This window comes from Porites lutea, chromosome 7 (genome assembly GCF_958299795.1).
Source record: "Porites lutea chromosome 7, jaPorLute2.1, whole genome shotgun sequence".
NCBI classification, from domain to species: Eukaryota; Metazoa; Cnidaria; class Anthozoa; order Scleractinia; family Poritidae; genus Porites; species Porites lutea.
The window spans coordinates 3,580,118-3,597,617 of NC_133207.1; the positions used below are offsets into that span (position 1 = coordinate 3,580,118).

Consider the following 17,500-nt stretch of genomic DNA (forward strand, 5'->3'; position numbering starts at 1 on the left):
GAAATGCCAGTCTTTGATTATTATTGGGTCAAATTCTGCCACGGTGAATCATCGTGGTTATAAGACCGTCAATAACGGATTAGAGGAACGAAAGATCTTTTGATATTTTTCTACAGGTGTTCCTGTGGTACGACAAGAAGAAGAAGAGGAAGAAGAAAGTTGAAAGTAAAATTGATCAAAACGAGTTTCTAAACAGTAGTGTAAATTGCGCGCCGTTTGATTGTCTCATGCAGATTATGACCTTGTTTTACAATGTACTTTGCAAGGGCGTTGTCAGCGGGTATACATATTTCTTTGTACATTCTTTGTTTTCTTTTGTATAACTACAGGACGTGGTTTTGGGTCGTATAATTATCTTTTATTTAAGCTATGGATTTAGGATGTAAAAAAAAAATTAAATGGTACATTGAGTACTAATTTTATGTTGCCAGTCAAATCGTGACCTGCATCAAAATAGCGTGGTTTCATTTACTGATGATGGTCGAGAAACATTCTAACGCATAAACTCCTCTTTGAATAAAAAGGGGAAAAAAGTGAATTGCCTGTATTTCCACTGGGTGAACGAAATCTTACTAAGTAAAGACAACTGCCGTCCATTTTTCTCCCTCGGTGCGGCCAAGAAACGTTTGTCCTCGGAGGTTACAGCACGTTCTGTCCTTCCGCAATTTTTCGCGCGATTTTCATATTTTTGCGCTACGCGTTCGACGTTCGCGTTCGCCTTTCCATGTTGCACTGTGTGGCCAGTTTCTTCGTGGTCTGTAACGAATGAAGGGTGTGTCCGTAATCCAAGGCATTCCTTATTCATCGGTTTCGAAAACTTCACTGTAATGAATGTCCGCGAAGGTTTTATTTCGAAACGTTGCTAGGGTAATAATTTTAATTTGTTGTCATTTTTGTTGTTTTTGATTTAGGAAACTTATCCAAAAAATTTCTTGTCAGCAGAGGCCTTTTCTCCCTGGTATTTTCCCTCCGAAAACCCGAGAAAAGAGACCTCTACTAGAAGGGAAATTAAAAAAAGCCTGTTACCAACATTGCAACAGGGGCTGGGTGTAGAATAGACTGCTTGCAATCCATCTTTTTTTAAAAATCCGTCCAGTTCTTGTCCCAGCCAGCGCGATTGCAAGTAACAACATCACAATAATTATATCAGGAGTCCTGGGTATTTATATTACGAGACGCCCTCGTTTATCGCGGCTCGTGTACATGGGTTAATCGTGGAGTAACTTTAAAGAAAATGAGAGACTGGTGACAGTCTTGGTACAGACCGGGTGCATACAAGCATGGCAAATACTTAGATCTGTATAGTATAACATAAACAACATTTCGTTACGTTGTTATTTTATTTTTCAGTTGTTAACTCTTTATAATTATACACACCGTACTTGCGAACCTTTTTAAAAACAATATATTAAAATATTAGAACTTTAATTTGTCATGAGACACAAACTTGTTTTAAAAAGTCAGAACTTTTAATGTGATGGCCGCGAAATTTCTACCATGTTCTTTGTTACTGTTTCTCTCCAATGATTATGACAAACATTGTAAGCATAGGGCTTAGTATTAGTTTAACTATTGAATTGCCCATTCTCCGTAACGTTTAAACTAAATTCTTGAATAATTATTTTTTTTCTGCTTTGCATGATATACCGTGTGGAGAGCAAAGGTAAAACGCGATCCTACAGAAACAACTCCGATGCGGATTTGAATTTCAGTTGTGCAGGTGCTTCGGTGGACGCGTTTACTTACTTTCTAGTGCGTGTATCAAAGGCGGATTATGTTTTCCTTAGTAACATTTCCAGTCAGTAACTGTGCTCACGTAGTGAGTGGTTGCTCGTAAATTTAATTTGGTACTATTTGGGAGAAAAACCCGTTTTAACGTATATTCAAATCAGCTGGAGAGTCTAACAAGAGTAAAAAAAACTTGCATCGTCTTCACCGACGGCTATGCCTTCCCAAACGGAATGGCGCGAAAAATTTGATTTTCCAACTAAACCAGAATTTTTGGTTTCTTGGATCGTCCCGAGATCACCTGGGTGGCTATTTAAAGAGACTTGATTGTATTACAATTTACCAAACTCTTTTGCTGTTACAAATTTCATTCTAAAACCGCTTGAAAAAAGCTCGTGGTACCAGTCTATCACATGACTTTAACAAGCACCGACATACTGAATTTATACCAGTCCACCTAAAAATCGGCCACAGATAGCCAGAATGAAAATGGACCTCACTGAAAAATAGATGTTGTGGATGAATGTGGATTATCCTCTTTGAGAATTCACTAACTTATGTCCATTTTTTATTTACAAGGACTAAAGATCAAAAACAACCAGTTTAACTTAATTGTTCACAAATTCAGTTGTCTCTAACTACGCTGACGATATCACAGGGCAGGTATAATTTCTTGATTCTGGGAATCCACGACGTCTTAACAGCACCCTGTTTCATTTTCAGCACCGTTTTTGCTTGCGTGAAGTCTTAGTCATCTGAAACCAGCAAACGAAATGTGTTAATTTAAGAAACACCCATCTAAACAATAGTTAGCTTAGCTTCGAGAAAAAATGAATCGTAAATCCAGTTTTGCCTGACTCTGGAGAATCAAACTGGACCTCGGGAACTTGGGAACGAGGGATTTGAGGCAAATCTCTCCCCAGGCCTTCTCCCAGGCCTAAAAAATTCGAAGAATGAGACGGTTGTCTGGCAGAAAGTGTTGATTGTGTGTGTAGGAATGTCTTTTCCCAGAGGCCCTCGGCTTTTCTCTTTACACCTCGTGGTCGAAGAATGTAAAAGGCCCTTGGAAGAAGAACGAGTTCTCCTGTTTTGCTCGGTCAGAAAGCCGGGTGTTTCTGCTTTGGCGTTGAGGAACCCTGTTGGTTAGCTATTGTTTTATGGTGTGGGTATGTTTCAGTTTCTTTTGTATTACAAACGACTTTGTGTGATTGCACCCAACCGCAAAATCAAGAAACTACCAGAGAACCATTATTTTCAAATTCCAATAAGATCAGCGATTCGAGGGATATTTTGCCTATACTAATTTACCATAAATGCTCGAATTAGCGCCCGGGGCGCTTATTTAATTTTCTAAGGCGAGAGGGGGGCGCTAATTCGAAGGGTGGCGCTTATTTGAAGGGGGGCGCTTATTTCGTTTATCAATTTTTAGCCACAAAATGACACTATCTTTACCGAAAATGGCCTCGTAATTCCAGGAACTTTTAAGGCAGTAACAAGGAGCCGGCGATTGGGAGCAAAGTTTTACGGGGAACTTAATAAAGTGAAGCAGCTATGTGCTCGCATGGATATTTCTATCAAGGAAATGAGAAGCAAACCCGTGCGACTTTGAAAGGACATTACTGTTTAGAGCGGTTTTTTTGACTGTCGAATTGGGATTGGTTTTGGTTTTGGTTTTGGTTTTACTACGTCCTTTGGTTGGCTAGTGTATTTACTTTGGTTTTGGTTTTACGACAGTCAAGTGAAAACCGCTCTATACTATTTAACAATGTCACATTTCATTAAAAGAAGCGTATAGACCGTATAGGTCTCGTATATCGTACCGAGTAGCGAAACTCATTTTTTCTCGGGGGAGGGGGGGGGGGGCGCTTATTTGAAGGGGGCGCTTATTACAAATTTTGAGCCTTAGGAGGGGCGCTAATTCAAAGCGGGGCGCTTATTTGAAGCTGGGCGCTAATTCGAGCATTTACGGTATTTATCTACAAACCCATATGTTAATAAATAAAGTCGATTTATTTATCTATTTATCATATGACGTAGGGTCTATAATCACAATTTTGACTTGTAATTATTTTAACTCTACAACGTTTGTTTAGATGTTCCGGATGCGCTTTCACTTTCTGTGATATGCAAATTAGCTGGGAAAACGGTATCTAATGCGCATGTGCATCAGCTGACTGTGTCCCTTTCAAAAGGTTATCTTACCTCCGCAAAATCTTTCCCTTGCAGCAACTACAATTCTCCTCAGTCTTGAAAACGATCTTGCAGTAACCACGTCTCTTGAACTAGAAGCCATAGATAAAGCCTCCTTCATGTAAAAATTGTTACCAACTGCCACTACCATGATATGAATGCCTCTTTTCTTCAATTCCGCGGCTTCCAGTGCCGTTAGCTTTTGATTTGAGGAGATACCATCCGTCATCACCATAAGGAACTTGGGAACCCCGGGCCGGGACATCCCTGCGGGTTTCTCAAGGAACATTTTATTTCTCGCCAGTCTCAAGGCCCGGTCCGTTCTTGTTCCGCCTTTGACCCATTTCATTCTATCAATGGCAGCGTTGACGTCACTATGGGTAAAGTAATCTTCGAATCCAAATATGGTATTGGCTCTGGTTGAAAAGCGCGTGAGAGCCACGTGAATGTCTGTCTGGGAGATTTTAAATTTCTGTAGCAAGAATTTGATGAATTCTTTGGATTTTCGGAAACCAGACTGCCCAACACTACCAGATGAATCAACGATAAAACCGATGTCTGCACGTTGGTTGCAAACTGAAGAAATTAAAAATAAAACACGCCATCCTGTCAACTCAGCCGATGACTATTCGTCTCCCAATGCCCAAATCAATTAATATACTACATGGTTCTTAGTCGTAATCGTTCCCTTGTTTTTCGTGATGAAAAGATTTTCTTATTATCGCATATTTTTAACAACGCAGGTGGGGGCGGGGGGTACAACTATTGTTGGTTTTCACATGACGTCACTAAAATTTGAACTACAAAACTATCAATCCTACAGAGATTTTTTTTCATAATATACTAGAGCAGCTGAAAAATAATATTCATACGAATGTAAAAAGTATCACTTTTATGTTTATGAGTTCCTCGAGGGATAAGTCCATGCTTTTGTAGCAAAACTCGGTGAGAGATGTTTCTGTTGTTTTCCGGTGGCCATGTTGGTACCCATCTGGATGGGCACCAACATGGCGTCCATACAAACCTCTATTAGTAACATTCCTTCAGATATCTCGTATATGAAGTATTCCTCTGACCTGAATCTTGGCGAGGGTCTTTGCATATTTACCTCCTTTCATTTCGCAGATTCTGTTTTGTGGAACGGTTTAGACTTTTATGTTGATCTATTTTGAATGGAGTGACACTGAAAACCAGCAATAATACAGAAATGAACTTACCTCTGATTTGACATATAAACGGCAGGTGATGCAAACAATATTCATCTTTCCATTTTGCCCAGTGAGGATAATCTGCAGTAATAACAGCACAGTCTTCCTTTCTACCCCTCTGTTGCCCGGACGGCTCCCCCCTCATCCATCGTTGGTACGTCAAGGGCGTGCCATCGGACCAAGAAAAATGGCTCTCGTTGTAAAGATCTGAGGCCCCTATCCACAGTTTGGAGAAACCAAAATGATTCCTGAGCATGCGCAAGTTCTTTTCAAGGAATTTGCTTTCTCTTGCGTTGCGCACGCTGGCCAGGTGAGCGCCCTCTGCTTCCCGACAGTAAATTTCTGCTTCCGGCCACGTGAGCATTTCGTACTGAAGGAAAAGGAACTTATATATGTAGCGCCCGCTGTCAAACTCTGGAAAAAATTGTGATGAGAACAAGAAATGAGCGCATCATTACTACTTGTTCCATTTTTTTTTTTTGAGAAATTGTTGGTTATCCCATAGAGTTAATTTGGGCAGCATGTTCCCTTTATCCCACGCAACGTCGTAATAGCCAATAGAGCGTTTTCACACGACGTCACACCCACCATATTGGTGTCCAAAAACCTAAAACAATGAAACTGCGGCCATATTGGTTTTCCAAACCAATCCTGTGGGAGTTGAACCTTCTTTTGTTTTAACATATTCTTTTTTTCCTGAATAATTTTGCACTACTGCTGGCCACGTGAGTGATAAGGCTGTTTAGGAAAAGAGACACCGCTCCAGCCTCTTATGTGGAACGCAAGCCTAGTGTATAAATGAAGAAAATGTCAAGAAGCTGGAGACTTGTTCGATGGAGTTGTTGAGGGAAATGGTTAATGGTCGATGGAGTAGGCTCCCAACCCCTGAAGACGCAGAGGATACAGAATTTAGACTCCGATTTCAAAGCGGTCAAACGAGTGAAATTTGCAAAAGTTAAGCGAAATACTTCAAAGTTAAGGTTGCTACTTTCACTATCGAAAGTTTAGGGTATTACCAACATCCTGTTAGTTTACTAAACTTTTTAAAAGTTTACTAAAAAAGTTCTAAGTGATTAAAAACCGATGCTGACGTTATTGTCGGCACCATTTTCTTTTCTCTTTTAGCGCGAAGCGTTTTCAGCGAAAAAAGCTCAAAATTTTGGGAAAAATGGAAAGATAGTTATGTTGACTAACTGATTTATACATCTTTGCCCATTTTTCTCTAACTGGTAAATGAAATCCCAGCAATAAAAAACAAAAATAACGATTTAGACGTTTGACCGCGTTGGTGACTGCGATACGCCAACAGAGAGACATTCTACACATAACAAAAAACAACAGTCTCAGAAATGGGACCCTTGGATAAATATCGTTAAACCATATAAATGTCTCTATTGAGCAGGCAAAGAGGTCAACGGAAGATAAGAGTGGTTTTGCTGCATTGGCTGACCGTGTGGTCGTCAATACAACTCCATGGTAACATGATCACTGACTTGGTACAGTACTGTATTCCCGAAAACATTCCCATAGTGCAATTCGACCCAAACCGATTCTGTCTCACTCTCAAACTCAGACTTACCGTAACCAAATCTCTTGTAATCCACAAGTCTTCTCGGGACACCTGTGAAGAGAAAAAAGAGAGAAAAAGAGACCGTCAACTTGTACTTCTCGATGCTTCCCTTACTAAGTAAGGAAAAATCAAGAAAGACCCTATTCTAATCATAACCAACTTTTTTTTACTCTCCGAAAACAATTAACAGTCGTATCTATTCGCTTCCTCGCAGCTAACCTTTAATTTTGCAAATGTAGCCTTTGGTTTCATAACAGTCAGCTTCTATCCAGCTAGCTATATCTCCAGTGGATTTTAGCACAATGCACATATCGTAATCATGATCAGCCGCATCAAGTCCACGTTCCCGGAATGCAGCGCCGTACCTATGCGAAGGGAATCAGAAAAACCAGTGTTAAACCAATAAAAGACACTCGCATTGAACGGCTAGGATGTTTATCAATTTCTCGCAAGATCTTCAAAGAAGTTGATTCTTTATGTCATTATCTTTAATCAGTGTCAAACCAATAAAAGACAGGCGCATTGAACGGCTAGGATGTTTATCAATTTCTCGCAAGATCTTCAAAGAAGGTGATTCTTTATATCATTATCTTTAATCGGTTTATTACCAGTAGTATAGGCTAATTTTGGCAATGGGTGGTCAGCTAGCTAGGCAGTAGGTGATGATAGATAGGTTTTGGTTTTAAAGACGGAGCCATAACAGCAGTAGATGGTAGACTGTTCCACACAGAAATACATCGGCCAAAACAGAGTACTTGTAAGCATCAACAAAAGCAAAGATGCAGAGGGGTTTGAATAAATTAATATCCTTTCCCTTACTACCCCATCCTCTCTTCCCGTGAGCGTGCTAGTAGGAAACGTAGTTTATGGTTTTCTTGTAAGTTGTTCATATTCAGACCCTTAGGACCAATCACAATTCGCTGAAACAACAGAACAAACCAATCAGAACTCGAAGAAAATGAGAGTAGCTGACGCCTCGCCAGGCTGGTTTTTGGTTTTCTCTTTACAACTATACTGACTGATCTCTTACTCCTTCTTGGCCGAGAAATTGACACGAGATCAGATTCAGCCAATCACAAGCCGTGGTACTGATGCGAAACCAAGCAATCACAAAATGATTTCGACATTGGGACCTCTCCAAAGAGGCCATGGCAACAACTGGTTACCGGTCGTTTCGGTACAAGTTAATTCGGTCAAGTTGTAAATAGTTTCACGCCCTTAGCTTAAAGAATGAAGAATATTCACCTAAAATGTTTTCTTTTTCACGCGCAAACTAAGTGAACGAAATTTGTGTGCAGTTTCACTTCTTGAGTTCATACCGAAACGACCGGTTTTCCAGCAACTACTTACTCAGTGAATTTTTGTCCATCAGCCCATTTGTAAGCCTTTCCAAAGAGCTCCCGCTCTTCCTTAGCTCCAATCCAGAGTAGTTCAGGTTCATTTGGCGAGCTAGTCAGATGCTGAATCTTCTCATTCAAAAACGAATTCTCATCTTCGTGATCGTTCGTTATGGTCACCAAGTGCCCGCCTTCGTGGCCTCGGCATATTTCTTCAGCCTCGTACCATGTTCGTCTGTCATCGCTGGCCAGTACTATCTTGTAAGAGTATTCACCGTTTTCGAAAACTGCGATAAAAGAGTTACCAGTGCCTTAGTTTGTTGAAAGGGTTCTTCAACAAAAGAAGTAAATAAATGAATAACTGTTTTAGTTCAAGATGAGAGTAAATTTAGTTAGTTTGGTTAATCGATTTCCGTGGATAAAAAGCAAAGAAAGAAATTTTAAGAACCGTGGAGGAGATTTTCGGTCAGTCTGCTACAATCGGCCCGACGCATCTTTCTTTGTAACTGTCACATTCCGGCTTCCCAGAAAACAAGCTGGAAAACGTTATGATGTTTACTTTTCTGGAAGAGATATTCTTAACCTGACTTAACTAACTATGCAACATCTGGATGCACAAAGAGACTGTTGATCAGTTAGACAAGTAAATTGGATGGTTATGGCTGTCTGGATTGCTTTATGAGAAAAAATTCAGCCGGTTGAAGAGGTTTAATTTGTTAATGCCCGAGGGCGAAGTCTACACAAGCTTTGAATTTCATAGCTACCTTTATTACGTAATGGGAGAATAACTTTTCGTTTTCATACCAAGTAGATATAAACACTCTTTTTATCGTCAATCAGTACGCTCGGACTGAAGGGGTCAAGACCTTGAACACTGTCATTTAAAAGTAGGATTAAGTTCGGAGTCTTCTCACGATCATTCCTCCCTAGACTTAAGGCATTGTTTTACAATACATCATCATGTAGAACCGGTTGTGCGTACGCTGCACGTTGTCAATGACATTCCCCGAAGGTGGTATATTTTGAATTTACAGACAAGTTATACAAATCGACCGTTTTGGAGGAGTCAAAAGGTACACACTCGTGACAAATACCTATGAAAAAACTTATACTTTTTAAAAAGAACACCATGGTCTATTACATTTCAGGATAAACTAGTTTAAGTTAAAATGTAACCCACACCTTGAAATCCGAACCGACTGAATTCAGGAAATTACAAAAGTGCTGAATGCCTCCATGTTTTTGCAAAACTGCCCACTGTTTGCTGGTAAATGAAATCAGAAAGAGTTGTCCTTCTATATTTCGCATGTTTTGGATACCAAGTACTCGCACAGTTTGAAATATTCAAAGGTCAAATAATTCAAATTTAGTTCTCGCTTGGATAAAAGCCTTCTCCGTGGTCCTTTTAAACGTGCTTTGTACAACTGAAATTCTTATTTTGTACTACGTTTTAGCAAGGCGGATAAAAAAGGCGGGTTTTCTATCTGTAGTCAGAGTTTGTTCAGTGTTGCTGCAGTAAACAATTAACTCGAAACTACTTTTGAGTTTACATTACCCTAACTTTCCCCCCTCCCCCTCCAAAAAAGATATGTTCTATGTTGTTCTTGCTTTTTAAATGATGGATTAATAAATTTGAATGAATCAATCGATACATCAACTCAAAACTACTAATTTTGAATACTTTCCTTTGGTAATCTTTTGTACGTCCGTCCGAATTAACGCTGTTTACGCCCGACTACTGTGACATTGAAGGCTTAACGGATATCCCCTGACCAAGCAAATGATACTTTCACGTACATGAAGGAAATTTTTAAAACAAGTTAGGTAACAATCCACAGAAAACTGTACAATTCTGTTCATATTTTGTTGTCAGTAATAATTTAAATGAGGGAGCCAATACCTTATAAGCCCGGTGGTATCCCCTTGGGCTTCCTCGCCATTAGCTTTTAAAATATTTAGATTTTCTTCCTTTTGTTCATCTTATGGCAAAACAATAAACTGAAATGAACTGAACTAATAAGTTTGCTCAGTAGCTCAAAAAGATTAAAGTTTTAAAAGTGTACGCAGGAAATGCAGATGATGTTTTCAGTGTTGTAACTTAGTTATCCCCGAAAAAAAAAACGGTTTGATAACGCTCTAAGTAAACAGTTATATTAGAAAAAAGTTTAGTAAACTTACGATATCCTTTAGATGGAGAAAAAACATGAAACAACAACGTAACGAGCAAAAACTTCATCATGTCGTGTTATGTCAGGGAGGTAATTCTTTTCTCAGCGAGGTTTCTTCCGTGCAAGCTATAGAAACGAACTAAACTTCTAAGTTCTAACCCCAGCTTAAAAAGCTTTTTTTTAGACGAAACTTAATCTTTCATGATATAAAGACGTATAAAACGCTACACTGATCTCAGTATAAATACTTTCAATGACAGCTGAACAGTATGGCTGCTAAACTATCTGACCTTTTCTATCAGTGTGCTATCGTGTACAAGAGCGCCGACGTATCTAATAATTTTGAAACATTTAAACCGGCCTGACCCAGGGAAAAAAAGAAAAAACGAGACAATAGCCAAATTCATGCCAGGAAAAATAAGACGCAACTTACGTAAAACGCAAACTTCCCGCTGAGTCACTTTTTTATGTACTCATAAAAATGGTACAGTTGAGTCTAATTTAAGACTCCTCTTACGTTAGACGGGTCTTTTTTCCCCTCATTTATTTCCAATTTTAATTTGAGTTGCATTCATTTTCATCATTTTAGTGTCATCAGAAATATATGGGAATTGTAACCCGAGGTCATCAAATCTGAATGTTTTTAACTTTAGAATTGGAAACTGACTTCTCGAAAAAGTTTACTAAAGCTTTACTCTTTGATTAGCTTAATTATAGTTAAGGCACAAAAACTCGGTTTTGCTAACTGCAACTGTGTCAGTAACGTGAATTTACGATCTTAATGCAAGGTTGTCGTTAAGGTTAATTAACTATATAAATCTTGTTTGACTTTAATGAGTAAATTAGCCAACTGGTTCGCCTCCCACCAGTTGGGATTCTTAAACTTTTTTTTCCATTTGAATAATCTATTCATTATCCTTGAAACGCCCCATAAGGAAAGAAGATAATCAAGTGTTAATTTTTTTTTTAATTTTCGGAAGGCAGGTTATTTATATCTCATACTGATGCGAGGACCTGATAAATTAACATTTTTTATTTTTATCGTATACTTTATCATTTAATACCGTTTAGTATTCTTTCTTTGTTAGTCATCTCTGCTTACTTTCTCTCCGCTTAAATTATTTATGAAAGGTGACTTTTGTTTCCTGCCCCGCCGAGGCCCAAAATCAGCCGTTATAAGATACCCCGTCATAAGTACGCTGCGTAGGTCTATATGCCGTTTCATTGTATATACGTTAGGGTTTCAGTTTAGTGAGAACAGATGGAGGCAAAATAGGCTCCGACCTTGATCAAGCTTTTTTAACCATAGATCGATGTTTTACTCCAATAAGGGGGCGTTTGCATCAAACCATCAATAGGAGGTTTCTCCCGTTACGTAATCCTAGTAGCTATGAAATTCAAGGCTTGTATGAAGTTTAATTAACAATTTAGAGTATCGCCTTCCGGCCACAATAAACCTCTTGAACAGTGAAATTTTTTTTTGATAACACATCAGACAGTTAACGCCTCCTTAGACGCGTACACGAGTGAACATGCACGTGCAAAGATGCACTAAAAGTGTGATTAGTTGTTGCATAGAAGGGGGCATGTCTCGCCCCAAGGAATGGAATCCCTCGACAAAGTCTTGGATTCTGGATTCCGCGCCTTGGATTCCGGATTCTTTGTCAGTGGAACTGGGATTCCGGACTTTCTAGTGGGATTCCAGATTCCTTGAAATGTTTTCTACAAGCAAAAATTCCCCGAATTCGGGATTCCACATGCAGAAATTTCCCGGATTTCGGAATCCGGAATTCCTTATATGGGGCAACAATTGTCACACTATTTGCACTCGTTTTAAAAAGCGGAGACGTTTTCTTCAATTCGCATCAACTGAATTTTGAAAATAAAGGTCCAATTTTGTTATTTCAAACCTATATTTAGGCACTAATAGAAGCTATTTCCTGTGCTCTGTTGCTAAGGATAGCAAGAATCATGGACTGACGCTTGAAAAAGTTGGGCCAACTTTTTCAAGTTTTGATGCCACGCCTGCAAAAATCACCAAACACCTATTATGTTTACTGCTGCCTCATGATGAAATTTGTTTGATACCTTCTTCATAACTCTATTGGAGCGTTTTGTGTATAGGTAAAGATCTTCAGCACAGAATTGAACTAAAACACACTTTCCTTCCTCTACTCCAAGAGTCTGCACCATCTAATAGTTGAAAAATTGTAGTTGTATTTAGACAGCTGTTTAGGCTCATCATCAACTCATTTTCCCGGCGTCTCTTCTGTTGTACATCTTAACACAATTCAGCCTTTGGACTGACGTTGAAAGTGAATCATTGTATAATATTTATCTCTCTGGAACCGCCTCCTTAACACCTTAACTTACCGTCACGGAAAAAAAGGCAGAGATAATAGCATTTTAAAGATAGTTTGAGGGCCTTTAGCCTGTGTTGCTAATCGCATATAGTTAGTTGGAGTACATTTTTTGGCTAAAATTCGATAAAACTTCACATAAAACAATACATAATTGTAAATAATAAAAATGGTGGAAAACGTGTTGGAGCCTACATGGCAGGCATTGGAAGGGGATAGGGGTAATTTCGGCGCGCGAGAAATCTGAAATGGCTTAAACGAAAGCAGGTCAATTTTTTGTCACTTTGCTATTGAAAGTACTTTAAACATGAACTAAGCATTGATTCATTAAGAATTTTTTTATCATGGTCAAGGTTTTTCATTTGTTTTAAGCTAATCCATGCACTTAGACTAAAGACAAGGTCAAGAAACTAATTTAAGTGACATACTAAAAGCATTTTATAAAAGCAGTTGGATTGTGGCCAAGCCTAGGTCTCAAGAACGTCTACCTTGTTTCTTTTAAAAGGTAATGGTAAACTATTCAACATTGATGAAGAAAGACAAAGCAACCCATAACCGAGATGATATGCAATTTCATACCCTTCAAACTTAACAATTTTGTTAATCGTGTTAAATTAATCACGCAAAGTCCACTCAGACGATCGACTACGATTACTTATCGCACGTGCCATAGATAAAAGGAACGTTAAAAATGCAATAAGTTTATATGCAAAATAACAACTATGCACGTGCATCACACTTTCTGATACATTTCTTTGCGTGACGAAAACGACGTTCTGCGCACGCGGTTTTCTTAAAGGACAACGAAAACAGACGATGACATAATTCATTTTCTCTTGTACGATTGGGTGCTGTCTTTAAAATTCAACTCTTGGAAAATTCGCCTAAATTCGACAAAATGAGCGGTCTGGCAAAAATAATCGCTATGAATTTTAAAAGAGCGCGAAGGCACTTTATTAAAATTATAGTAGTAACGTCGCTGTCGTTACGTCTCAGCTTAAGTACACTTTCCGATTGAAGGAAGAGTTTTCTCGTGCTCAAGTCTCAAAGCACTTAATGAAAATTGCTTCCTTAGAAAGGAATTTTGTTTACTAATCAGTTCTGCTTTTTCATGTTGATAAGATAAGACTACAAAGCGTCAGATTTTTATTGAAATATCGTGACTAAGTTATAAGCCCATGCAATCCATTTCTATCATAATCTGTAACTGCATGTACTAAAATTAGAAAGATCTCTCACGATGCCAGTGTCTGATGATTACGATTGTACGATGAGCGATGAAAAGATGGGTAACACTGGTGAAATACTTTAGGCCGGACGAGTGTCGGTCAAGCAAGCCTAGACAGGACTCCTGAATTTTTTTTTTTCTCAACGTTTTCTCGCGTCTTTATGGACCGAGACGAAGTCGAGGTCGTTAAATAAGCCAAAAATGAAAAAATGACGAGGCTTATTCTGTGGCCAAGAGGAGTTTTCCTCGCGGGATCCTGAGAGGGGGAGATGCGCTCATCTTGCCAACTCGGGCAGCCAATCCGAACACAGCATTCTCTTTATCTTGCCTGTAATGTAACATATCCGTTACAAACAAATGGAGAAACACCCGTCCCGTCCCATCACAATCCATAATCAGTACTCGTACTCAGATTTCTCACGGTCAGGCGGAAACGTACAAACAGACGCCAGGGAGGTCTGGGTACGAAATTAATTTGAACCCAGGGAGAAGGTGGGAGGTGGGGAAATCAACATGCGTCTGTTTTTTCCAAACGGCAGTTTCACTCACTGTCATTAATTAAGTACGCAGCACTTCATTATGGCTATATGCCTGCCAATTTTTTCTGAGTCAAATGCGTGACATTTTCGTCTTGTCAGCGACTTCGGAATATATCCGACGATTTTTCGAAGACTTCCGAACTTTGGCGAAAATGAAAGAAGATGTTCCGACAATCTTTGAGCACTTCCCAAGATATTAAAAAACAACAATTTTTGTGTTATGTGATACAGTTAGGACACAAGGTCAACAAATCACGTTCCCATTTTAATACATGAAAGTTTTCTTGCACCGTGGTCATGAAAGTAACCGCACTGACTGCCCTAGGGAAGTCCAAACAATAATTATTCTTAGACAACATATTCTGGAAACAAAACTCGATAAAACAAAAATCAAGCTGCGCGATTTCGGCAATCCTGATCTCTGTTTCTTCCATACTTCAAGTTGAACGTGCAGATATTCTTGACTCGCGATTTTTTCACTCAACTCAAGATCACAATCCTCGCTAATCTGACAGGCAAGAATTTGGATCTTGTAAGAAATTAACGCTTGTTCTGACTTCTGTGTCAAAGAAATCCAAAGAGATCAACGTTTCATGTTGTTGAGAGTTGCGGTTAAATTATGTAATTGTCATTACTTTGGCAACAAAGACGGTTTCTTTCGTTACTTTTGTACACTATGCATGTATATTAGTACTGATAAACAAAGGCCTTGTCAGATCCACTAACAGCTTTGCTCGCCGTCAATACAATACCATCTTTGATCATCTTTCAGTGTTAAAGTTTTTAAATTTTCCTCTAATAAACCAACAGAAGATGTTAGCGTTGTCGTCATAGCGGATTCGATAGTATTCTAAAGTGCATATTTTTTTAGCTCATTTGTGCATGATTGATCTCCCCTCAATCCAAGAATTGGAAGTTGTTATGCAGACATTTTCAGTAATCGGAGTAATGCAGTGTTGTTTTAAGTTTGTTGTGAAGTATTTAGAAAGTTATTTTTAAGACGGATTTATCTCTGATTTCTCTCATCTTTTAAGTTTAGTTTTGTTTCATCAAGTGGGTCAAGGTTAGTCTTGATTTTTATCCACGTGGGAGTTTTCCTGTTTTGATCCTTTGCTTTTTCTTGTACTTGAATTTATGCGTAGCTCTCGAATTTAATTATTGCCATTTTAGGAATAGAGCGGTTTTCACTTGACTGTCGAAAGTAATTGAGGAATTGGTTTGGTTTTGGTTTTACTACGCCCTTTGGTTGGCTAGTGTATTTACTTTGGTTTTGGTTTTACGACAGTCAAGTGAAAACCGCTCTATACTTCGCTTTTCGTTGTCAGTTGTTGGTTTTTCATAGGTGGTCGTGTTTGTAATGTTAGAGCTGACCTTGGTTTACTAGTCTTGTTGAAGTTCCTGTTTGGGTTTGTTAACCAGAGTTTTAGTTTTTCAGTGGTTTGTACACTCTTGCCGATCACAACCATGCAGGCTCTGTCATACCAAAAAATTCCCCACACCGAGTTCACCGTAATTTTATTCCCACGGTCAGTTAACACACAAGTCCAGCTGTGGCTATAAAAACCGCTACTATATACATGCTTGAACTAAGCAGTAGAAGTTGGTAGAAGAAAGTTAGTGTAAAAGTGGAAGAGTTATGAGAAGAGTAAGAAGATTAAGATTGTTAGCAGAAGTCGAAGAAGAATAAAGGCAAGATGTAAATCAGATTCCTGGTACCTCATCGTGTAGCGAGCGAGTTGCTCGAACATACCCCACAAGTTTGTGGAAAGAATTCTAGTTATGACCAATCAATGGAGGCCTCTTCAGCAGTACTTTCACATGGTACGGCTTATTTAACTCTTATTTATCATGCAGTATAACATGGGTGTACCTCATAAGTCAATGAAACCTGTTAAGCATTTTTGTATGGCACTATTTACTACAGCTGCATAAAAAGGTTCTAAAATTGAGTTTGCTAATGAAACGGTGTGACCATTAAAATGAAACATCTTGACGAATAGTTTCACTCGTATCGTCTTACCATGAACAAGAGAGATCACTCTCTCTTGTCATGAACTACTAGTATTTGTCACGCTGCCAAACAGGTTTTAACCGTTGTAAGTTTTTCAGTATTTTACCAAACGAAATCTTTGTAAACTTATTTTTGGGCACCAGCTCTAGGGAATGAAAGGATTACCGGTCTATAAGAAGAAATCAAAACATCCTTTGTACAATTCAACGAAATTAAGCACCTGTCGAAAGGACATCCTGCGCCTGTCTCAAAGCCCAAGTTCACGCTGTTTTTAGGGAGGCAAAGATGAAAGAACTGTCCACACTTTATACCAAAGTTATTTCCGAGTTGTAAGAACTGTCTCGTACGTTAAAGCCTTCAAAACACCTTCAGAATTTCAGAATTCAAGAAATGTTTGTTGTTCAAGACATTCAAGGCTGCCTTCGGTAAAAAATGTTGCCAATTTTCTTTTTTTTTTTAAATTTAAGAACAAATCTTTGCAAAAAGTGGTTGTTGTAAGTTTGGAACATCTTTGTACAAGTCGACTCCGGTTTGATTACTTTCCTTGCAAGATATACTGACCCGACTGCAAATGGCGAGGTCTGCAGTCGTATTTGTATCAGGTCGCTTGTGAACTCAGGATAGGGGTTTAGGCTGCAATTTGGCCCGAAGGGGGGGGGGGGAGGGGTATGTGCCGCCCCATCGGCGTAGGGTTTTTGCGGCTTTTTGGTCTGAAAACGGGTATAGCTTTTGCCCATGTTGGTCTGGAATCGGGTATGGTTTTCGAGGGATCTAGTACAGGAGTGTATAAACGTATTTATCGTTTCAATTCCAAGTGAGTAAGAAAGAAAGAGAAATGTGCGAATTCTAAGTGGATTTGTAGAATTTTCTCGTTTGCGCTCTAATCTAAGTAATGATGACATGATTCCTTCCTACAGGCCAGGTCTGAAAACGGTTTGGATTTTAGAGGTCTGGTCTGAAAACGGGTGTGAAAATAACATTTTTTGGTCAGAAATAGGATCAGGATTTGAAGAACCGGACGGCACATCCCCACCAAGAATTCTCAGAAGTACCCACCCCGGGCAATTTGGGCTATGTAGAAATTAAATTTCATGTTCACTTTCAGTTGTAATTATTGGTTTCCTAGGAAGTCTGTAAGAACATTGAAAAATCTCAAGAGTG

At 39.0% G+C, this 17,500-nt stretch overlaps 2 protein-coding genes across 3 annotated transcripts in view; one reads left to right on the forward strand and one right to left on the reverse strand.

Moving 5' to 3' along the window:
* LOC140943256 (dynein axonemal light chain 1-like) overlaps positions 1 to 1,226 on the forward strand; it is a 6,431-nt gene extending 5,205 nt beyond the window's left edge. Inside the window, exon 10 of the mRNA XM_073392325.1 lies at positions 117 to 1,226. Within this exon, the coding sequence (XP_073248426.1) occupies positions 117 to 163 (47 nt within the window). The 3' untranslated portion in view covers positions 164 to 1,226. The remainder of the gene's footprint in view (positions 1 to 116) is intronic.
* Positions 1,227 to 2,279: 1,053 nt separating this feature from the next.
* Positions 2,280 to 17,500, reverse strand: part of LOC140943255 (secretory phospholipase A2 receptor-like) — a 16,842-nt gene continuing 1,621 nt past the window's right edge. The window contains exons 1-7 of one of the 2 annotated variants that reach the window (XM_073392324.1): positions 10,212 to 10,443; positions 8,047 to 8,320; positions 6,916 to 7,061; positions 6,706 to 6,747; positions 5,136 to 5,540; positions 3,931 to 4,494; positions 2,280 to 2,483 (exon numbers count right to left, since the gene is read on the reverse strand). In XM_073392324.1, the coding sequence (XP_073248425.1) occupies positions 2,476 to 2,483; positions 3,931 to 4,494; positions 5,136 to 5,540; positions 6,706 to 6,747; positions 6,916 to 7,061; positions 8,047 to 8,320; positions 10,212 to 10,272 (1,500 nt within the window). In that variant the 5' untranslated portion in view covers positions 10,273 to 10,443 and the 3' untranslated portion in view covers positions 2,280 to 2,475. Of the gene's footprint in view, positions 2,484 to 3,930; positions 4,495 to 5,135; positions 5,541 to 6,705; positions 6,748 to 6,915; positions 7,062 to 8,046; positions 8,321 to 10,211; positions 10,444 to 17,500 lie in introns of those variants that run through there. The other variant, XM_073392323.1, reaches the window with a different exon arrangement.